Source organism: Eubalaena glacialis, chromosome 14, assembly GCF_028564815.1.
Source record: "Eubalaena glacialis isolate mEubGla1 chromosome 14, mEubGla1.1.hap2.+ XY, whole genome shotgun sequence".
Classification (NCBI taxonomy): Eukaryota; Metazoa; Chordata; class Mammalia; order Artiodactyla; family Balaenidae; genus Eubalaena; species Eubalaena glacialis.
In genome coordinates, this window is record NC_083729.1 from 64,600,244 (window position 1) to 64,622,811 (window position 22,568).

Genomic DNA, 22,568 nt, shown 5'->3' on the forward strand with positions numbered 1-22,568 from the left:
CCTCCGTCCCCATCCAGCGAAACGCCCCCTGCCAATTCTGTAGCGCCTGCAGTCCCTCGGGCTCTTCCCTCTCGAGCCGGGATTTCCCTTTCCAGCCCTTGGGGCAGCAGAGCAGCCAGGTCCTAACCTCACCGGAGCAATTGCCTAAAAGGCTCTGCCCTCGGCCGCTGGGGGTGGGGCCCGCCAAGCCGATTTATAAAAGGAGCCTCCCTGGGTCCGCCTTCTCTAAGCGCCTCCGGCGTGATCTTGGCCGGCGCCTAGGTGCTGAACTTGCTTCTCGCCAGCTTCTCAAACTTGAGGGTGCAACGCCTGAAGGGCTTGTTAAAACAGAACGCTGGGCCCCACCCCCCGAGTTTCTGCTTGAGTAGGTTTAGGGTGGGGCCCGAGAGCTTGCATTTCTAACAAGTTCCCAGGTGTTGGTGACGCTGCGGACCTGGGACCACACTTAGTGAACCACTCACTGCCTCGGGTTTCAGGCTGCTTTCAGATAGAGAGGCTCGCTCGCCACCTCCACGCCGGTCCCAGCTGTTCTCCTGCCCTGAGCGCTGGTCCAGTAGGAATAACCCGGCAGCACAGGAGGCTGCAGACCTGGGAAGGCAGGGCCTGAGGAGTTTGGACTTTATTTTGAGGGCCCCTGAAGGGTTCGTGCAGGTAGGAAAGCAAGCAGGAATAAACCTTGGAAGCCTGTGGGTGCTTGGTGTTACTGGGATATTTCATTCATCAGGCTCTACTGACCTCGTTTCTGCATTGAACACATATTGATTGGGTGCTTAGCTTTAGAGTTACAAAGGTGAAAAGACAGGGTCCCAGCCCTCTAAGGGCTCATAGTAACTGGGAGGGAAATGTGCATATGATTACAGTACTGATAAGATTTTCCTAGGGAGGCAGCGTCAAACTTCTGGGGAGGGAGAGTGGGTGGGACTCTGGAATCTGTCTGAAGAGCTGGAAGTGGTTTCATGGAAGAACTGGCATTTACGCCGAGACTTGCGGGATGAATGGGAATTTGGCCGGTAGAAGGAGTAACTGGGAAGGGGTTGAAGTGGGAAGGGGTTTCCTTGGGCAGAAGGAATGAGTGACAAGACTGCTGAAATACAAGGCTCCAGAGGGAGATTGACAGCACATCTCAGGCCTGGGACTGGTTTTCCCTCCTACCTCTCTGGCAGCTCCTTCTGTCTCCTTTGCTGGCCCCTTGTCAGCTGCTGTCCCTCATGAGCTGGTGTTCGCCAGGGCTCTGGCCTGGCTGCCTTTTCTTCTCACTCTCCATGTCCACTCCTAGTGAGGTCTTCCACACCTGAGGCCTCACGAGCTGCTCCCTGATGGGGCCCACAGCCCAAGCCTCGCCTCCTCAGCTCCACACTCAGTTCCACGCAGATGTCCCCAGGCATCTTTCCTCCTGTACTCTGTCTTGGTGAATGGCACCAGCATCCATCTTGTTACCTAAGCCAGAGGATTTTGTGAAATGACCCTTTCATAGATAGCTGGTGAAGAGTAAACTGGCACAGTAAATTGCTGGTGCCATTCACCAAGACAGAAAACAGGAGGAAAGATGCCAGGCTCAAATTCTGAGTCTACAGTTCACTAGCTGAGTGACCTTGAGCAAATTACTTAATCTATTTCCTTATCTGTAAAGTGGGTTTAAAGATAGTATGTACCTCACAGGGTTTTTATGTGGATTAAACAATAATTGTTATTTATTAAGCACTATGTTAAGTACTTCACTTGGATTCCTTCGGAAATGATGAGTACCTTGTCCAAGGTCACTCTGCTACCAAGTGGCAGAGCCAGGCCTGGAACCCACAGTTCCCTGACTCCTAAGCCACCCTCTTCATTGTCACACTATCTGGAGATTGTCTATCAAATAGGGAAATACTTACAATATAATGTTAAGTAAAAAGTGGACAGCAAACTGCATAACCAGTGTGAGTACAGCCATGTTATTATTTTAAAAAAGGAAATAATCTACAAATAGAAAAGGCTAGAAGGAAATATAGCAAAAGGTTAAATGTTGTATTGGGGTTATTTTTGTCTTCTAATTTTCTATTGCCTATGTTTTCTTTAATATACATAATTTTTACTAAAAATAAAATACTTAAAACGTTAAACATTCACTACATAAAAAACAAAGTCCACAAACTGTTCTCATGTTTGACTGAAAATTACTCTATTGGTATCTCTTCTCAGTTTTAGTCTTACTTCCCTGAACAGAAATTCTTTCCTACTCTCAAAGGCCAGAGTAGGAAGTAGGTATTGCAGCCATGTTCACCGCCCTCCCACAGCTGACAACCTGGCCACTGGAGCAGGCTGTCAAAATCAGGCCTGTGGGGAGGGAAGTTCCAGACGGAACCCGGGCTTCTACCGCCTAGGGCTTTCTGGACAGCGCTACTTGAGATCAATTACTTTTTTTTCTTCTTCTTTTAAATAACCAGCCGAATGCTCTTTTTCCAGTTTTGGCTGAGTTGTTAGCTTCATCCCGGTGGCGACGCCTGCCAGATACCTGGTTCCTTGAACACCGCCCAAACTGGTCAGGCCAGTCCGCCCGTGGTTGTTTCTGCCAGGACTTGCCCGTGTTTGTGTGTGTGTGTGTGTGTGTGTGTGTGTGTGTGTGTGTGTGTGTGTGTGTTAGAGACCCATCCTTCTCCCCAGCAACCCAGGTAGGTGGAAGGAAGCTTCGGGGACCAGCCTGGCAGTCAGGCCCGATGGGTGGAGCTGAATTAATCTAACCTGGAATTTCAACTTGGCCTGAACAACAGGTGAGGGGAAAAAAAGCAGCAGAGAGAACAGGCAGTTTGGCAACTGGGAAATATTCTTACGCCTTGCCCCTTGGCTGGAAAATAGCCCGGGGTGACTTTTCAAAGTATCTGCGCTGGGTTATAGGGCTCGGTTGCGCCACGGCCCCCTCGGTGGCTGTCCGAGCCCCTCCTGAACGCTGTCCTCCTCGGTTACCCTCCGCGACGCGCCCGTTTCCCCTCCTCTGGGAGGCAGGGCGGGGGTATCGGATTAGTCTTTGTTTTCGAAGCGAAAGAGCCGAGAGCGGCGCGGGGGAGGCTCGCGATGGCAGGGGCCCGGGGTCCGCCTGGGTAGGGCGCTCGGCCGTCACCCCCGCGAGGGTGCCTCCCGGCTGGCCCTCGGCCTCTGCTCGCGGGTATCCCCTCCTTGCCGGCCAGGCTGACTCGGTACGCAAACGCGCGATGTACCCCATTGTCCTGCCTCGGAATGAGCGAGCGAGCGGCTGCCAGGAGAGGGGGGTCAGTCGGGCCCGGAGCTCAGGACTCCCGGGGGCGCCGGGGCCGTCCCAGGCCGCTCGGCCCGCAGGGAGTGGCAGGAAGTGGGGACACCGAGGCCAGCTCCGCCGAGGGCCTAGACTGGGAGGTCCGCGTGCCCCACCCCGCGCCGCCCGCCGCGCCCGCCCGGGCTGCAGAAGCGCCGGAGGGCGGTGGCGGCCAACCGGAGGAGGGCGGCCGGGTCCCGGGAGGACCGACCGCTGGGGAGGGGAAGTACTGCAGGTGCAAAGGCGCGGCGTCCGGGCCGGGCCCTGCCCCCACCCGCTCGAGGACGGCCCACGCCGTCCCCTCCCCCTCCGCGGAACTCCCCCCTCGCGTAGCCCCGAGCCCGGCGGAGGGGGCGGCGGCGGGGCCGGCGGGGCCGGCGGGGCTCGGCGGTGCTCGGCGGGGCCGCACGTGCGCGCCCTCCCGGGCGGGGGAGTCCCCGGGCGAGCACGTGCCGCGGCGCGCGGGGGGCGGGGAGTCCCGCGGACGCCTTCATTGCTGCTGCTGCTGCCGCCGCGGCCGCCGCTGCCTCTTCCTTCCTCCTGCGCCGTCCCCTCCTCGGCCCGGGCGGGGGGCTCCGTGCGCCGAGCTCGGCCGGGCCAGGCGCTCCAGGAGGCGGGCGCCCCAGGCGGCGGCGGCGGCCGCGACGGTGGTGGCGGCGGCGCGGGCCGGGAAACTTTGCCCCTTTGTGCGCTCCGCCCCGGAGGCGGCGGGCAGGTCGGTGCAGTCGGTGCCTTTCCGGCTCCGGGGTGGGGGAGGGGAGGCGTGGGGGGGGGGGGCCCGGCCCGCGGGGGAGGGGACGGCCCGGGGGCCGGCCGGGGGGCCGCTACTTTGTTGCGGGAGACGAGGCGGGGGTGCTGCGATCACAGTGTAGCGGAGCCGGGCGGGGGCGGCGGGGCGGGGCGGGGCGGGGGCTGCGGAGCCGCCGGAGCCGAGCGGCCGAGGCCCCAGAACAAAGGAGCCCGAGAGGCTGCGCGCGCGCGCCGGGCCTGAGCCGGAGCGCGCCCCCCTCCTAGCGCCCCCTCGTCGGAGCGGGCCGCCCTCCCGGGTCCGGCCGTCGGGCGGGGAGCGCGGCTGGGCGGCCGGCGCGGGCTACCCCGGGCGCGCCCCTTTCCAGGCCGCTTCCGTGCAGGGGGCGCCCGGGCAGCCCCGCCGAGTGAAGCTCTCTGCAAACTTTATTTTGAAAGCTGTGCTCCCTTGGGGAGGGCCTAGCCACCTCCAGTGAGGGGTGTGTGGGAGTTTTGGCAAAACTCTCCCAAGCCCATGGGGGTGGGGCGAAGGACAACTTTCTTAGAAATCTCACCTTGACCACCCATTAAATTCGCCGTCCAGGTTTCCTTACCACCCCGTCAGGCCCTCGGCCTTCTCCCTCAGGGAGCGGGTGCTAGTGTGCCCTGCCAGAGGTTCTGGGCAGAACTTCATGAGAGCAAGCCCATTCTCTTCCCCCATCTTCTCTTTTCCCAGAAGCAGGAAGAGGTAACATGTGAAAGTTGTCCCCGAGCCCCGAGTGATGCGCTTCCCCTTTCTGTCTCTTTTCCAGGCAGCGCTGCCTTCTCCATCATCCTGACCCGGGAGAAGAAATACCGGAGGAGAAACTCCTCACCCTGCCCTGCCCCCATCACACATCTACTGGCACACCTCATGCCTGGGTCCAGAGTGGGTGAGGGTGAAGAACCCACCCAGCCAAGATGATCCCTTCTCTGGGGACTGCCGCTGGTGTCCTCCCCCAGATCCCGGGCCCCAGCAGGTGGGAGAGTGGCCTCCAACTGAGTCCTATCAGACTGCTGCAGAGGAGGTGAAGAGGGGTTGAGAAGAGGCACCCATCCCGGAGCCTGGAGCTACTTGCCTTCACCCTGTAGATTTTGACTGCTTTAGGAGAGAAGGACCTGTTGGTGGCCTTTGGAGGCAGGAAGCTGGACTGTGGCTCTGCCCCAGCACCTATGCCCCCACCTCTGGCAGCATCATGAGTCAGTTTCAGGTGCCCCTGGCAGTCCAGCCAGACCTGCCAGGCCTTTATGACTTCCCTCAGGGCCAGGTGATGGTAGGGGGCTTCCAGGGGCCTGGGCTCCCAATGGCTGGGAGTGAACCCCAACTCCGAGGGGGTGGAGATGGGCGGAAGAAACGGAAACGGTGTGGTACTTGCGAGCCCTGCCGGCGGCTAGAAAACTGTGGGGCTTGCACCAGCTGTACCAACCGCCGCACACATCAGATCTGCAAACTGCGCAAGTGTGAGGTGCTGAAGAAAAAAGTGGGGCTTCTCAAGGAGGTAAGCTGGATCTTGCGTGGCTGCCCTGTCCCTTCCTTGAGGGTGCTGTATTCACAGGGGTCTTGCTAAAGCCAGTTAAGCCCATTCTCCCGTTTTGATCCTCCTGGTCCAACTTTGAGTGGGGCCATAAATAGGAGTGTTGCTGTCTTTGGAAGCTGTTTTAGGCTCCTTTGCCCGGCCGACAATTGATAGGAGAGGAACCGGGTTGTAGAGGGCTCTGAGCTAGCAGTCTCATCTCTGATGTTTGCATTTGATGCAGGACAATGATATCCAGCTTTATCTCTAGAAGTTTCTTGTCCTGCTTGAAGCCTCAGATGTGTTTCAAGGTCACACCAATGCTTGGGTGATGTGGGGAGTGATGGTGTCAGGTAAGGGTTGGAGGCTGATGGGTTTCGAAATAAAAATTTGGAGCGACAGGGTGTTTTTATGCTGCCCTGATGGAGTGGGATGTTTCTTCCCCTAAATCTTTTTGGGTGCCATCATTTTTGGGATGATACCTGAAAGTGTTTGGGAATTTTTGTTTGGGAATTTAATGAGAAACCCATGATTTGGGTTCCCCTACTAAACAGTACTTCTTGAGGTCAAGGACCATTTATCTCTGTGTTCTCAGGGCCTGGCTCAGTTCCTTGGTGTGTAGTAAGCACTCAGATACTAATTGAATGAATGAATGATGTGTTTTTGAGACACTGTCAACCCCAGGAAGGAGTACTTCCTTAATTTGGAGTAGGGAGGCAGAGAGAGGGAAGGAGTTGGAATGAGAGCAGAGGAGGAAGTGGAAAGGCAGTGACCCTGCACTGGCCATCTTTCCTTTCCATTCTGGTGGTGGGCTGCCAGCGTGAGGTTGGTGGCAGCTGTAACAGCGGAGAGTTGGCAGAGGTAGGGACGACTGAACTTAAGCAGCTTGGGAGGAGCAGTGTAGCGGCCGAGGTTGCTCCAGGCAGCGGAACTGGCGCTGGACAGAGACGGAGGCCTGCACTGTCTGCGGGACTCCCCCGCTCTGCCACTGATTTGTCCGAGGGCTCGGACAACTCAGGTCCCCTCTCTGGGTCTGTCTTCTGCCTGGGGAGATGCAAGGGTTGTGCTTGATGGCCTTTGAAGCCCTCTCTAGCTGGGCTGGAAACCACTGTACTTCTGAGAGCCGGGGTACCTGTGGCTTCCATGGGCTGGCGGCTTGCACTCGGGATTTCCCTGACTGCTGAGTTCAGAGCTGTGCCGCCAGCTTGGTGGGGCTGTGGTCCCGTGGCTGGGAAGAAAGATCCAAGTGTTTTGGTCAGGAAAGTGGGTGTTGCTGGGGTGTTTCTGCCCCTTCTCACCTTGTCTTGCCCACTCCCTGTGGAAGCTGCATATCACGGTCCAGGGACAGCCAGGGACGGCGGACTGATGCCGTTATTTCCCCGGTCTCAGGTTAAAGCAGACATCTGGATCACATCTGCAGCTCCCCACCCCAGCCTGGGAGACTGTGTCCAGCTCCTTTATGTTGCTGGTGTTTGGGGGAGTTGGCATCCTGCTGGCCCAGTGCTCCGTGAGTCCTTTCTGAAAGGGGGTGTGGGATCAGTGGTAGGCTTCACTCCTGGGCATGAGATCTCGTGTTTTGGTATAAGTAGGACCTGCTTCGTCTACCTTGTAAAGCTTGATTCCTTTGCTTGCTTCCTGGTAGGGTTTACCTCCTTCTCTTCCACCTTTCTCTTACTCCATTTCTCTCAAACCCTGGGGGATGAAGGGGGCTGAGCTTTCTGGGCTGGAACGCGTGGCTCTTGTGAACTGTGTTTGAGCTCTTCTTTCGGCAACAATGAGGCATACCTGAGTGAAAGGGGCTGGGAGTGAAGCCAGGGGCCTGTCATCCTTGTGTGTAAGCTGCTGGCCTGGGCTTCCGGTGGTCGTGGTTAAGAGACCGGGGATCTGGCTTGGCTGAGGCTTAGAGACAACCCCGCGGAGAGATGTCTACATCCCTGTGGACCTTGCCATGGCCGGCTGCCCCTCTAGGCCTCCAGAGTCAGGGAAAATGTGGCTGGTGTCCTGTGATCCCCCCTGGACAGAGGGTCCACGTGCTGATCTGTGCACCTGTGCTGTCCCATGACACAGTTCTCCCAGTTTCTGGAGAAACAATGGAAGGGGGACAATGGAGTGAGCTTTGTCTTAAAGTTAACTTTCTTTGACTTAAAGAGCAGTACTTTGTTTTAAGGATAGATACTTTCTACTTCTTGATGTTTAAAAGTGTGCTTTTTTTAATGAAATGGAGGTGTTGATAGATCTAAAATTACAAAATGGTAACTAGTGTCTGTCTCCACAATTTTTTTAAATTGGTCCTTGAAGGCTGAAAATGTGGGAACCACTGTCCAGGCTACACTGCATTTGATGAATGTATCTCTGGCAGAGTTGACAGGCCCAAGAGGCTGTGCCTGAGTGAGGGAGCCCAGGGAGCCAGCCCAGTGTTTACAGCCCCCAGGGGACTGCTGAGACCTTCACTAGGTCTGAGCAGCCATGTAGCAGAGGGAACATGTCCCAGGATTTGGGAGGTCAGGAAAGGAGGAGACGCATAGAACTTTATTTTTTTTCAAGCTGTACATGCTGTTTATTTTTTTACTTTTTTAAATTTTTAAATTTTATTTATTTTTTTATACAGCAGGTTCTTATTAGTTATCCATTTTATACATGTTAGTGTATACATGTCAATCCCAATCTCCCAATTCATCGCCCCCCCCACCCCCCGGCCCCAGCCACTTTCCCTCCTTGGTGTCCATGTATCCATACATTTGTTCTCTACATCTGTGAGACCCATAGAACTTTAGAACTTGACCCGTACTCTTCAGGTGGGACAAGACACAGCATCCCAGGAGCCTCTTGGGAATCAGACCCTCTCTTTGCACCCGTGCTTCTCAGTGTCTCCTCTTCTGGGCACCTTTCTTTACTTCCATCCTGTCTCCACCTCCTCCAGCTTCCTTTGGGGCTTCCTCTGAGCTATCTGCTGACAGCTGCTTTGTGTCATCCTGTAAGAGGGGGAACATTATCTTGACTTTCTTGTCTTCCTTCCCTGCTCCTCACTTTTTTACCCAGTGCGGGTAGGTGGTGCTGCAGAGCCCATCTACTCAGAAAAGTTCAGCATTTTAGTACTAGAGGCAGCTCCCAGGGCTGGTCCTGTCCACCACAGAGGTAGGTGACTACTTACTCCTCTGTGCCCTAAAGAGAAGTAACACACCTGAAGGGGTTCATTCCTGTAACTGAGATCTTCCTTCCTTCCTACAAGCCTGATGTCGGAGGCTGTTTGACTTCCACATTCTTTTTACCTGAGTGGTGGCTTGTAGCACAATGAAGACGGCTGATTAGAAAAGTAGGATTTGGTGAGTGTGAAGATGCAGAACCCAAAGTAAGGGCTGTGCCGCTGACTCTCTTGAGCATTGGTTTTTTCATATGTCAGATGGGTTAACCCTTCTTTGTGAGGATTAATTGAGATAAAATATGCAGAATGTCTAGCACATGGTAGGTAATCAGTGCGCGGTGATGACACATTCCTAGAACATCTAGAAAAGAATTAATCTTTATGCATAAAAATTGTGTTTGTTAGTCCCTGAGCTTTAATTGTTTATTAAATGTTTGTTTCAAGACATCCCTGCTTGCTCATAGAACTGTGGGGCCAGGCAAAGGGAGGGAGACATTTGCTGGCCTCTTTGCTGGGGGAGGAGGCTGGACACCCAGGAGCAATGAGCCACTGTGGCCCAGGGCCTGACTGAAAAGTTGCTCATGGTGAGGGAGGTAAATGTCTGATAAAAAGGGTAGGAGAAAAACCCTTTGTGAGAAAAACTTCCCTAGAAGTATGTATACATAAGGCTGGAAGCATGACTGAGAATGTTGTGAATGAGAAATGACGAGAAATAGAAATATATATGGTGTGTCTAGCCCTCAGCCAGTTGGATTTAGTGGCTGAAACAAAGCTCTGTGCCAGTTTTGAGACAGGATACCTTGGAATTGGGGATCTCTCAACAATATCAGAACCTGACCACTTCTTGCCTCGCCTGCTAGTAGCTCTGTCTTCCTGAAGATGGAGGCTATGAGGAGGGATGCTGTCAGGCTGGCACCAGTTCCCACCAGCAAAGGAAGAATTGATTGGTAAAGTAGAAGTGATGAGACTCTTTAGAGAAAGGGACCCCATCTCAGCATTTGTGAATCCAGAGAGAAGCCTGGGCAAGGAGAGGTGTTTACCATAGACTTTAGAAAATTGTTTTTTCAGTTGTAAACAGTTTTAACCCCATGGCTACAGACTCTAAAAGGGAAGTTAGCTGGAGGGGTAAGATTGCTTTTTAAAAAGGAAATGCTGACTTAACAGTCCTAAATGGTGCCCTAAGGAGGAAGGTGGTGGGACTGGGGAAGATCTGAACCATCTCTGTGGCTGCTTGGGCTGCTGTGTAGTGAGTGCAGATAGTAAAAGACCATGCTTTTTACATGGAAAGGGGTGCGGTTCAAGTGTAGTCTGACGCTTTAAGAGGAACGTTAGAGAGTCCAGTGGCCAGAATGTGTTGAGGTGGTGGAAAATGCTCAAGACAATAAAAGTCTTTTATATATTCCCAGCAAGAGCATAGAAGGAAGGGACAGTCTTACAACTTTGGAGCAGAACTAGTGACAGAGAGAGAGAAGCCACTAGATCCCTGTCATGTCAGGGAGTATAAACTGGGGAGAGACCACAGCATGTGTGGTTAGGAAAGGAGAGCCAGCTACCCTACCTGAATCTGAGTCATTCACTCCCTACTGCACACCTTCAGGTATACTCATGGAATGATATCGTTATGGAATTCTGATGATTGGAAGAGAGCCAAAAGACCAGAGACAGGCAGAAAGTTCCATTTTTCAAAGAGATTTTGGAAATTGTAAACCAATGTCAGTTTTTGACAGTTCTAGAGCAGATTTTTTAAAAGGTGGTTCGTGAGATTTAGAAAGACAAGTGGTGAGCTTTGAGGGTCCCTGTGGTTCTTTACAAAGAAACTCAGTCAAACCAATGGGCCTGGATTTCTGCAGATGAATGATGGTATTTCCTGCCAGCTTCGTGGACAGATTAGAGGACCAGTTTTTATTTAAAGTCATCCTGAAGAGGGCACAGGTATAACTGCCTTGTTCAAACTTTTTATCAACCAGTGTGGATCAGGGATTCCATGTTGGGATCACCTGGATCCCACCCCCAGGGATTCTAGTTTGATTGGTCTTGGGTGGATCTCTACTGGGCTGGGGCTCCCCAGGTGTATCTAATGTGTAGTTACAGTGGAACTCCTCTGACACAGATGAGAGCTGAATGACAGGCACCCACCTGGACTCTTTTCTGCAAGTTGCTCACCTGAGTCTTAGGGCACCTGAATGGTTTACAACCATACTTCCACCTTGCTAATCAGTGGACCAGCAGCATCGGCATCACCTGGGAGGTTGTTAGAAACGCGGAATCTCAGGCCTTATATCAGAGTTACTGAATGAGAAGCTGCACTTTAACCACATTCCCAGGTGATTTGTATGTCCATGAGAGTTTGCGGAGCCGGTCTATGGCACTTCTGTGAGTGGAGAAGGGGATGGGGCGTGGAGAAGGGGACAGAAGTGAGTCTTTTATTTTATTTTTTTTAATTTATCTATTTATTTATTTATGGCTGTGTTGGGTCTTCGTTTCTGTGCGAGGGCTTTCTCTAGTTGTGGCAAGCGGGGGCCACTCTTAATCGCGGTGCGCGGGCCTCTCACTATCGCGGCCTCTCTTGTTGCGGAGCACAGGCTCCAGACGCACAGGCTCAGTAATTGTGGCTCACGGGCCCAGTTGCTCCGCGGCATGTGGGATCTTCCTAGGCCAGGGCTCGAACCCGTGTCCCCTGCATTGGCAGGCAGATTCTCAACCACTGCGCCACCAGGGAAGCCCCAGAAGTAAGTCTTGATGAACAGAGGTAAAGAACTCCAGTTGCAGGGACTTCCCTGGTGGTCCAGTGGTTAAGACTTTGCCTTCCAGTGCAGGGGGTGGGGGTTCGATCCCTGGTCGGGGAGCTAAGATCCCACATGCCTCGTGGCCAAAAAATCAAAACATAAAACAGGAGCAATATTGTAACAAATTCAATAAAGACTTTAAAAATGGTCCATATCAAAAAAATCTTAAAAAAAAAAAAGAGGTAATGGGAATAAAAATTTGGTATATCACACTTAAAAAGAAAAAAGAACTCCAGTTGCCAACAAGGGTAAGGAGGGTGATCCAACCCATTTACCCTGTAGGCCAGGGAGACGAGAACATCTTGAGATTTACTTCATGTTTATTCTTGTTTTTCTGGAGTCCATTTCTTTCTAGTCTAGTGAGTTATCAATAAAATAAGCCCTTTAAGAACTTGTGTGTGTGTTCTGAGAACAGTTGGGAAAGGGTTCTCAGAAGATGTTTGCTGCTCAGCAGTCTGACTTGGGACATGGGAGCCCCACAAGAGAGTAGTAGCTGGTGGTAGTTGTGAACAGGAGGAGTACACCCATAGAACCCTGGATCTCATGGAAGGGTCTGGAGGCTTAGGAGCTGAAGGGATGTGTGCCCCCTCTTCATAAGATGTAGGTAGGAGCAGGTGTGATCAGTGGGTAGGTGGGTCGTGGTGGCGGTAGTAGTGGTGATGCAGATATTTAAGTTGAATGATAGAACAAGGGGTTAAGGAGATTGGGGGCAGTCTGGAACAATGGGCCTCAGCCAAACTCAATGGAATTTAATCAGGGTAAATCCAAAGTTCTGCGCTTGTTTTTAAAAAAAGAAAGAAATAGCAGGTAGGAATAGCTGAAACTCTAAAAGGTGTGCTGACAGCCTGTCTCTAGGAGCTCTGTCAGAGTAGTCACATGCAGGACAACTGAAAAAGATGAGTAGAGGATCGCAGGCTAAGACGAGTCCTGTGTGGAAGAGGGAGTCAGTTCCTTTGTGTAGGGGAATGTGTGGAACTTTTATTAGAGGGTAGAAGTTAGCAGGTAGACTGAATGCATGTTTGTTTGTTTGTTTGTTTAACATCTTTATTGGAGTATAATTGCTTTACAATGTTGTGTTAGTTTCTGCTGTAAAACAAAGTGAATCAGCTATATGTATACATATATTCCCATATCCCCTCCCTCTTGCATCTCCCTCCCACCCTCCCTATCCCACCCCTCTAGGTCGTCAGAAAGCACTGAGCTGATCTCCCTGAATCCATGTTTGAAAAAAGAATTTTCTAACATTTATAGCTGTTCCAAGACTGAAGAACCAGCCCTGTGCCTGCATGGGTCTGAGTAGAGGCTGGATGTTCTGGCTGGGATGTTACAAGGACGTCCTCTGTCAGGTGGGGTCTTCCACACGTGGTGGTCTCTTGCTCAAACTGTGTAAAGTATAACATATTCCTTAGACAACTACATTGCAGAAGAAACATCGCTCTTAGGCCATAACGTTTTTGGTCAATTTCTAGACCTGATCTCAGACCTGGGTTGGAATATGGTCTGTAAACTCTCTGGAAATTTCAGCCAAGTGTGTGAATGTGCAGGGGTATATTTTCTCAGGGGAGAGGGGCTGTGGTTTTCAGCAAATTCTCAAGAGTATTCATGACCTCCCAAATTTAAGAAGCATGCTCTACCTGAGCTGTCCAATATGATAGCCATTAGCCATGTGTAGCTACAAAAATTAAAATTAATTAAAATTAAATTCAGAAACTCAGGCACACTAGCTGCCTTTCAAGTGGCTTGTGTGTTAGATTTTTTATCAATATGAGTAGTTCTACTGGACATGGAGTTCCCTGCGTGGTCTCTGAACCCTCACTGAAGACTCTTTCTGGGTTGGGGAAGTAGCTGTCCCAGTTGGTGATTCCTGGAAGGATTTTTTGGGTTAGGGTCCCTGTTCCCACCCCAAGGTAAGTGGTGAGGGGTATGGAAGGGGCAATGCTTTCCTGAGTTCTAACCCACGGCAAAGCGTATTGCGTCTTTTTTTTTTTTTTTTTTTTTTTTTTTTTAACTGAGCATGCTCTCTTTATTTATTGCTTCCCTTGAAGGCATGGGCCACGTTTTAATTATCTGCTGTGGGGAAAAACAATAGGAATGCGGTGTGGCTCCCCATCTGAAGGCGCTCTCTGAAGCTGCCTGGGGGAAAGTGGCTTCTCCCACCCTCACTCGTGCCCAGCAGCCCTGGTGAAGCTTGCCTGAGGGTTCTTACTCGGGCACATGCCCCACCCCAAGTCAGCAGTCGCCTCTCTGCCTTGGGCCTCTCATCCTGGAGAAGGCAGTGTGGTGACTGGGTGAGTTGAAAGACCACATCAGGGATCTCAGGAGTTGTCACTATATTCCCCCTCCCCTTCCCATCACTTCTTTATAGTTCCCTTGTGGATCGAGGGCAGGATGCTCAGGAAGAGAGAAGGTGTTGGAAAGGAATACGACCCCTTTATCTACCTTGAGCCCTGCTGCACTTTGGCTGTGAGAGTCCTTTAGGGTTGCTTTGGGCCTCGGCCTGAGTGTGTCTGTGCAGGGCCCAGGCTGCTGGCACACCTGGAGTGGACACACCCCTCTGTGGCCTTGTCTCCTGTCATTTGCTTAAGAAATCTGATAACCTAAGTTTTTATTAGTCACTGAGGGAGGGAAAAAAATGAAGCCGGCGCCCAGTGTGGGGTAACTGGCCAGCCTTCCGGTGACCACAGGGGGTTGCTTGCTTGCTTCAGGTCGCACAAGCTCTGTTCCTGCACTGCTGGCTCTGACCTGTACATGTTCTAACTCCCTTGTGCCCTGTCTCCCCACACCCAGCCAGGGAGTTCGTGGACAGAATAATGCACCTCCCACTACTAGTAGAGCAGCAATTCTAGATGCTCCAAATGGAAAGGGAGTTGCATTAGGTAGAGTCATTTGGGAGCATTTGCCAGAATGCATGTGCCCCATAGTCCCCCACCCCATTTAATTACTGCCAGAGGAAGCCTCAGGAAGGGGTGTGGAGATGCTGGGTCAAAAACAAGTAGCAAGGTACCGGACTATAGAGTCTGTTCCCTTCTGAGCGTTTCTTGTGGGAAGGACACTGGGTGGCTCTCTCTGGTCTCATTTTGTTCTGTCTTTTTATTGATTTCTCTGCCCTTTAAGAGTAAGCTCTGGGTACCCCAGTTCCCTGGTTGAAGCTGGGAATGATCCTGGAGCCCTAGAAGAGAGAGGGAATGGCATCCTCTCACCATGAGCCTGGGTCCTGTCTGGATGGTTGACGCTGCAGGATGGGGTGGGGGCGTTGGGAGCCAGTGAGAGGAGAAGAGCTGGTGCTAGGAGGATACGGAGGGGAGGCACCTTCCTGGAATGCTTCCTCAGTCCCAGGACCTCCAGTGTCCCCTGTGCCGGGGGAGGGCAGCTTCTCTCTCTGGCGTCGCTTCAGTTTCCAGAGACAGGACGTCATCTGCTTTGACTGGTAAACCTGCAAGTTGCCTTCCCAGCCTCCTTCAGCACATCTCGCCTGGGACTGGTTGTGTGCGAGGCGCTGCGCTGAGCCTGAGCCGTCGGTAAAGGGGAGGCAGCATTTACTCTGTCCTTAATGAGCTCACAGTCTGGGGAGGGAGGCAAGCGTGGCAACAAATTATTACAGTCTGGTAGGGCTACAAGGGAGGGAGGCCTTGAGGGCAGAGACCAGCCTTAGTCACTGTTAGGTGAAGAGAGACCATCATGGAAGGGAAGGGACCTGTTTTGAGAGTTTCAGCGTAGTGATATGTGAAAGATGGGGGGGGTGCTTCTAGGAGGAGGGAGGCATCTCCCCTGAAACTGAGTTGTGCAGAGATGCTACTCGAATGCTCACGACTGGTGGCAGCAGTGTGGAAGGACGCAGACAGACCACAGGGCACCAGCTGAGGGTGTTCATGGATCCTCAAGGTGGAAGGTAAGATGCTTTGTGTTAACTATTCTTGGAAGACTTCCCCTGGGGCTGCCCCCAGGTTTCTAAACCACTCAGTATTCCTGTCTCACCTTCTCAATGAAGGTTCTGTGTTATTTGCTTGGATCCTGGAACATTTGGTGGTCCAAGGCTATTGAATTTGGGGTGGGGAGACCGTGATGAGGTTCATGGAATATAAGACCTTCTTACAAGCATTTTGGATGGCTTGTGGGGTGTGGGCAGAGCCACAGCTGCTGCTTGTCAGCCTGGGGGGGTCTGGGTGCATTCTGTATGGAACTATGCAGGTGGAGTTGCTGGCTGGCTCTGTTTTCCCTCTGACATCACTGGGTGCCTGAGTTCAGTCTGGTTCTGTTGCATCTCCAAGGAGGAGCACCTTTTCTTCCCTTGCTGCTGTTCTTTCACCTCCTTGTCTTTCTCCTCCCCGAGATTGCCGTTGATACAGACTTCCGCTGCCAAAGCTAATTGTGAGGCCTGATCAGTGAATGAAGGCAAAGGCAGTTCCCATGACAACTGCAAAGAGTTTGAAATATAGGGGATGATGTGTGTGTGATGGGCTGCAATTACTTGGGTGGAAATTGATGTGTGGACACCGGTGACTTCAAACATAGGCTCTGAAGGTGGAGGGGATGTTGGGTTTCTTTGGCAGATCCTTTGTGTGATGGAGAGGGAAGGGAAGGTCACAGATTTCCCCCACAGTCGATTCCAAGTGCCTTCAGTGTGTGGAATGCTGGGCAAACAAAACAAAACAAAACAAAAATTCCCCGGGGCTTTGAAGAGGCACGACTCTAGCCATTCTGGTTGGAGAGGCAGGACACACAGAGAGACAGATAGCAGTACCAAGTGTCAAATGAGAAACATTGGAAGTGCTGTCAGCTGGCAGAGGTCTAGGGTAACCTGAGAAGGCTTCCTGGAGGAAGTGGGGCTTGAACTGAGCTTTGAAGTAAAGCCCTGTGGGGAGTGACCTCCTTTAGGACACAGCCATGGCAAGAGAGGAGAAGTTGTCATCTACCCCCTGCCAACTCTAGAAGAGGTAGGTTGATAAGAAAATCATAGAGCTACACAGAGCAGCACCAGCTGTATTGCTACGAGTGTGGGGGGAGGCGAGAGCCCTGCTCAGTCTCCCAATTTTTCCATCTGTAGAATGGGCATTAATAATTCCTGTCTCATTGGTTTGTTTAGAGGGTTAAATAAGATACAGTACATAATGGTCCAATTATGGGGCTTGGCATGGGGTTGCTGCTTGGTTGATCCTCCTATAAACCCCCCCGAATCTATCTCTGGATGCATCCCCATTTCCTAGTCTTTATATATCTGTGTGGGTTCTGGCCTGTAGGTAACTGTGTTTCTGAGGTTCTCTGTGTTGGGGTATTTTGTGGATTCTGAGAGTGAGTTAATCCATTCACCTCTCCCTAGTGGGGAGGGCCGTGGCCCCATTCCTCCTGCTGGGAGTGCAGTGGGGTCTAGGGGTCATGATGGAAGGTGGGGAGGGACCTCCAGCTCCTATGCAGAGGGGTCCCAGGCACCTCTGGGTTGGTCACTGTGAAGCCCCAAGTGTAGAAAGAGGGGCAGATAGGGGAGGGGGTCAGGTGTGAGGTGTGGAGAACGTCCCTGCTGGAGGCAGAGTGGCCCCGGCATGCGCCTCTGTGACTCCTTGGAGCTCTAGCATTCCAGGTGCTTCAGAAAAGGGCAGGAGGCCAGGGTGGGATAGAGATGGTTGCAGGTGTCCTGCCTTGGGGACCACGGGCTCTGCTAGGGTGTCTGCAGGCTGTGGGGGTGGGGGGAGCCGGGACCTGTGGTTCAAGCAGAGAGTCAGGGTGGCTCTTGCAGCCTTGTGAGGAAGACGTGTGCTGGCTGAACAAGGCTCGGCCTTGGCTATAGTTCAGATGGCAGGTCGTATCCTCCCAGGAGAGCAAGTATTCCTCTGATCCCTGGGGACCTCAGAGAACATGCCGACCAGGAGAGTGTCCTCTGCATCTCAGTGCCCAACCCCCTGTCTCTCCACCCTCCTTGTGTAGAAACTCAGCTCAGCACATTCCAGCTCTGTGCAGAGCCTAGTGAGTGGGGAAGACGGGGCCCCTGCCCACGTGGGGAAGACGGCCGTGTAAATAAATAACTGCACTTGGTAGTGACAGCTCTAGAAGAGGCCCCAGGAGGAGTGGGTGAAGCTCCTGAGGGCTAGATGAGCTGGGAAGGCAGCAGTGGCAGGTGACGTTCGGATTAAGCCTTGTACCATATTAGCTTGCCAGGTGGGGGAGAGGGAAGGGAACCTAGGCAAGGAGCAGCATCGCCAAGTCTCTGAGGCATGAAAATATTACTGTTCTCAGACCCATAGCTTAAAGGGAAGTGGTCTGGTTCAAGAGACCCTATCCCTCTTTAAGTTTCCCTGAGGTTGGCTGGGAGAGAGGGCTTAAAGAACTGGAATGAGAAACACCTGGGCTGGAATTCCAGCTCACCACTCACCAGCTGTGTGTTGATGGGCAAGTAATTTAACATCTCTAAGCCCATTTTCCCATAAGGTTGTGTGTGGACTAAGTCACATGAGATGCTCCCACAGCATGGTTGGCACAGGGCCTGGTACCTAGCAGGGGCTTGATAAACTGTGGCAGCCACAGCAGCAACAGTATTGATTGTTACTATCCAAGCAGTGTTAGTTGCTCTTATCCAGCAGCAGACTGTATGAGGGTGGGTGGGGCAGGGGTTTTGGGGACTGGGATAAAGGAGGGACTTCACTTGGCCTGGCCAAGGTAAGAGCCAAGGGGTGCAGAAGCCCATGGCTCAGGACAGTGCTCCTTGCCCTGCCTTGTCACCTGCCTTCCTCCCTGCCCTAGGGAGGAGACCAGTAGGGCTGCTCTTTGCCCCCAGAGGTGAGGCAGGTGTGGGTCCTAGTGCCTTCTGGAGTCTCCTCACCAGAGCCCAGCTTTGCTGTCTCTCATGAGGCAGCTCGTCCCATTCTGAGCACCCCCTTGGAGCTTCAGGGAGGGGGCAGTAATTGGGCAGGTGTGGTGGAGTTGGTAGCAGAGCACGTCACTGAAATGAGCTCTCACACATCCTAACTAGTCCTACAAGTCACATCTGTGAGTTGAGAAGTAGCACACAATGAGCTCTCTCAGAAATTGAGTGGTAGCTAGCAGCACCTGCAGTGTGGCAGGCACTGTGTTGCATTTTTTCACAGAATCCTCACACCTTTGTATGAGGTAGCTGCTTCTGTAAAATAGAACTGCAAAGTAGGCTAAGGGAGGTGAGGTACCACCACCAAGGTCCTGCAGCTAGATAGTGGAGCCAGGAACTGAACCAGATACATGAGTACCAGAGACCATATAAGGGTCCCCCTCCTGGAAGGCAGAAGCTCTGGGGTGTTCAGCTACGGGGAGGGGATGGGGTGAAGCAGGATGTCTCCTGGGTTGCCTAGGAACTGCAGGGCTTTCCTCTCCCCATTCTGTTCTTTCTCCTTCAGTCTCCTGGGTGTTGCAGCCTTCAAAGGCTCAGAGTCTGGGCTGCCTCCCCTCCTCAGCCTTTCCAGGGGATGGGAAGCCCTGAAGTCTGGAGGCACCACCTCCTGTGGCCTTTCTAAAAGAGGAGGAAACATTGAGGGGGGTGGTGGCGGTGAGGCTGTCTGGAGGGGGTGGCCTACGTTCAGGCACTAGGGATGAGTGATCCTAGGGTGAGGTGTTGGTTGGTGTTCGTGTGCAAGGGAGGGCAAGTCTGACTTGGTGAGGCTTTGAGCCACAGGCAGTGTTGGCTTCAAGAGGAAATCTGCTGGAGGGAGGGAGGAGTAGGGCTGCATAATGGTTGAGAGGCTGGTCTGTAGAGCCGGATAGACCTGCCTTGGAGTCCCAGTGCTGCTGTTTTCTAGCTGTGTCACCTTGGGTAAGTTACTTCACTTGTCTTGCCTTGTTTCCTCATCTGCAAAATGGGGTAAAGGTTCATACTGCCAAGGCTTTATTTTTTTCTTCTAAGATTGCAGGGGCTATTGCTTTTATAGCGCCTAGCACTGTCCTAGCTGCTGCTAGGATGAGGCAGTTTGCTGGTGTCCTAGGGCTAGAGAGTGGCCTGAGGGGGAAGCCTGCCAGCATCTGCTCGACCCCGACGCAATCTGTCTTTGACCCTGGAGATGCAGAGGATGCCTCTGGGTATTACCTTCGGGTCCCCGACTCCGGAGTTGTTGAGGGTGTCCCGGGATCCCCAGCCTGCCGGGGAGCGGCGGCGGGCCTGGGCCACAGCCAGCTAGGCTCCGGCACCCTTGGCTGAGCCCCCGCCTCCCGGCTGGGCAGGTCCAACCCCCGGCGGCCCTGCCCCCGCTCGGCCGGCCGCGGGGATTGGCTGGCGAGCGCGCCGCCCCCTCCACACCAGCCTCGCCGGCGGCGGGGAGGGGAGCCAAGCCGGCAGCTGGCCGCCGCCGCCTCTGCAGTGCCTCCCTCCGTGCACTCCGGCGGGGATAATGGGAGGCCCGCCGGCCGATGCACCAGAGGAGGCCGGCCGAGGTAGAGCGGGCAGGGCGGGGAGGGACGAGGCTAGACCGGACGCAGGAGGAGGGGCAGAGCCCTCCTGGATCTTGCGAGGGTGGAAAAAGGAGAAATGAAAACAAAAACACTCTGGAAGGCGAATGAGCCCTTCCACCGCGCGTCTGGGTGGCAGCTGGAGGCAGGAAGATGGTCCCTGCTATCCTTTCTTTCCGAGGCCCCCTGCCTCCCCTTCTCCCCCTTTCCCTGCAGCGGTGCTGGGGGTGCAGCAGAAGGACTTTGCTGCTTTCCTGGTGTCAGCCTGGCTCATCAGTCTCTCCGGCTTCTTTTGCAGGTGGAAATACAGGCTGGTGAAGGAGCCGGGCCGTGGGGGCAAGGGGCTGCTGTCAAGGTACCTTGTGTGTGTGTGTGTGTGTGTGTGTGTGTGTGTGTGTGTGTGTGTGTGTGGTAGAGGTGAAGTGTTTGATGGGATTGGATAAAAATAAAGGGTCTCCTCTGGTGATCCCTTAATCTCCCACTGTGTGTGTAGCAGCAGCTGAGGGGGAGGGGCGGCGGGGGTGTGGGCGGCCAATGAATTCTCAGGCCTGTGTGGGTTTTGTTTGGATTCTTTTTGCTTTCTCAGCTGTATGGTTTGGGTGCAGTTGGGATTGGGTTTGTTGAACTGGTTTTTTTTTTTTTTAAGACATGCAACCCACTCCCACCCTTACCTCTGGAAATCTCTCGAGAATGTCCCTGCCACTGTTGGTTTGCATCCAATCTCCAGAAATCCCGGGCGGGGGGTGGGGGGGTGGGGGGGGGAGAGGTTAAGGGGGAGGGGGAATTGTGCTTCTGAGTCTGAAGCTGATAGGGTGTCATTAGTCATGCTGCTGTCACCATGGAGATGGCTGGAGGAGAGGAGGTGGTGGGGGTGAGGATATTTTGGGTAGGGTGGGGGCTGATGCAACATCATGACTGGGAATCCTGCAGGCGGTCGGCTGCTGTTACTCTGTGCAGCTTGGTGTCTGGGGGACTGGAAGGGAATGTTACCAGGTGCGTGGGAAGTGGAGAAGGGGGCACTGAGCTTCTCCATGTGGTTGTCTCAGGGCCAGGGCTGGGGTATTTGGGGCAGGGCAGAGTCTGTGGAATATAAGCCATTACGAGGAAACACAGATGTTCCTCCCTGGTTGGCAAGGACCAGGATCAGTAGGTTTCCTTGGGCTTTGCCCTGTTTTCAGAGCTGGGGATCCGCTGTGAGTTTGGGATTACTCAGCAGTATCCTCTGCTGGCCCAGGGTGGAGAAAACAGAGCAAGAGGCAGCTCAGTGTGGCTGTCTCTCAAGTCAAGAGAAGAGAGACTGGGGAAGGAGTGTAGGGATAGATAGGTAGGCAGGGCAGGACTGGATGGGACTTCTAGGAGGAGGGAGCCCATTCCTGCCCCTGCCTCAGCTCTGTCTTCTCCTTCAGCTCCTGGAGCCTGTGAGGAGCTGGGGGAATCTGGTTGCTTGGGTAGCAGGTGAGTGAGCTGCTCATGTCCCCAGATGCTCTGAGATTTTTCTCCCTGGAAATCGTCCCCTGGCTTCCTGGGAAAACTGCAGGAAAACTCCCTGGAGGTGCTGGAAGTGCCACCCTCACTGCCTGGGTGGAGACGCTGTCAGGGAGGGGCTCTGCTTTCCCGGAGGGGATGGGGGCTACTGGGTGAGGCTGCGGGGTGGATCAGGAGCTGGGGTGGTTCCCTGGCTTCCTCCCAAAGGAACTTACAGCAAGGAAGTACTTGGGGGAGGGCAAGAATTTTGATTCTGGGAGAAGGAGAAGAGCCAGGTGGCATTGGCTCCCCTGGGGAGCTGGGCAAGCCTTGATGAGGATGCTAGTAGTGGGTGACCACCTGGGACAAGACCGTGGTAGGTCCCTGAGGCAAGCAGAGGTGGTTGATACTGGCGATGCTGTGCGTGGGGAGGAGAGAGCTGTGAGCTCACTCCACACCCCTTCTCCGGTGAAACCCCCAGGTGTCACCTCCACTTCCGCCTCTGGCCGCCCACTGCTGTAATCACCTGTGTGCTGTTGAGGGCTGTGAACACGGAGATCATGGAGTACACCTGTTTTGCCTTCTACCCTGGGGAAAGCAGGACAAGGGGATGAGGGCAGATGGGCTCAGGGAAGGGGCAGCCCCCTTCCTCCTCTGTGTCTTTGGCCTTGTCAGCCACAGCTTCTCTCTCTGCTGGGAGGAAGGACTGCTGGCAGGTTTGTTTACTCCGGAAAGCACCCCCTCCTGTCTAACGATGGCTTCTCTTCAGGTCTTTCCAAGTGTGTTCTCCATTCCTCCCTGCCTGCATTCTGCTGTCCCTGCCGTCCTGCTGGAAGCTCCCAGCTTAATACCACCACCCTTAGTGTTGTGGGCATGGAGCAGGGCTGCCTGGAAAAACAGAGGACACCCTTCAAACATGTCTTCCTCCTTCCCCCTTCTCAGAGTGGGGCCTGAGCTGGCGGCTTTTTTATTATTTATTTTTTAAAAATATTTATTTATTTTGGCTGCATCAGGTCTTAGTTGCGGCATGGGGGATCTTCGTTGCGGCACGTGGGATCTTTCGTTGCGGTGCGCGGGCTCTCTAGTTGTGATGCGCAGGCCCTAGAGCTCACGGGCCCTAGAGCGCGCGGGCTTAGTTGCCCTGCAGCATGTGGGATCACAGTTCCTGCGTCCCCTGCATTGGAAGGTGGATTGTTAACCACTGGACCACCAGGGAAGTCCCTGGCGGC

At 53.6% G+C, this 22,568-nt stretch overlaps 1 protein-coding gene across 5 annotated transcripts in view; it reads left to right on the forward strand.

Moving 5' to 3' along the window:
- Positions 1–2,662: 2,662 nt before the first annotated feature.
- Positions 2,663–22,568, forward strand: part of TET3 (tet methylcytosine dioxygenase 3) — a 108,398-nt gene continuing 88,492 nt past the window's right edge. Inside the window, exons 1-3 of one of the 5 annotated variants that reach the window (XM_061168642.1) lie at positions 2,663–2,750; positions 4,807–5,532; positions 20,174–20,230. In XM_061168642.1, coding sequence (XP_061024625.1) covers positions 5,230–5,532; positions 20,174–20,230 — 360 coding nt within the window. In that variant the 5' untranslated portion in view covers positions 2,663–2,750; positions 4,807–5,229. Of the gene's footprint in view, positions 2,751–3,935; positions 3,984–4,806; positions 5,533–15,284; positions 15,365–19,811; positions 19,861–20,173; positions 20,231–22,568 lie in introns of those variants that run through there. The other 4 variants (XM_061168641.1, XM_061168643.1, XM_061168645.1 and 1 more) reach the window with 4 other exon arrangements.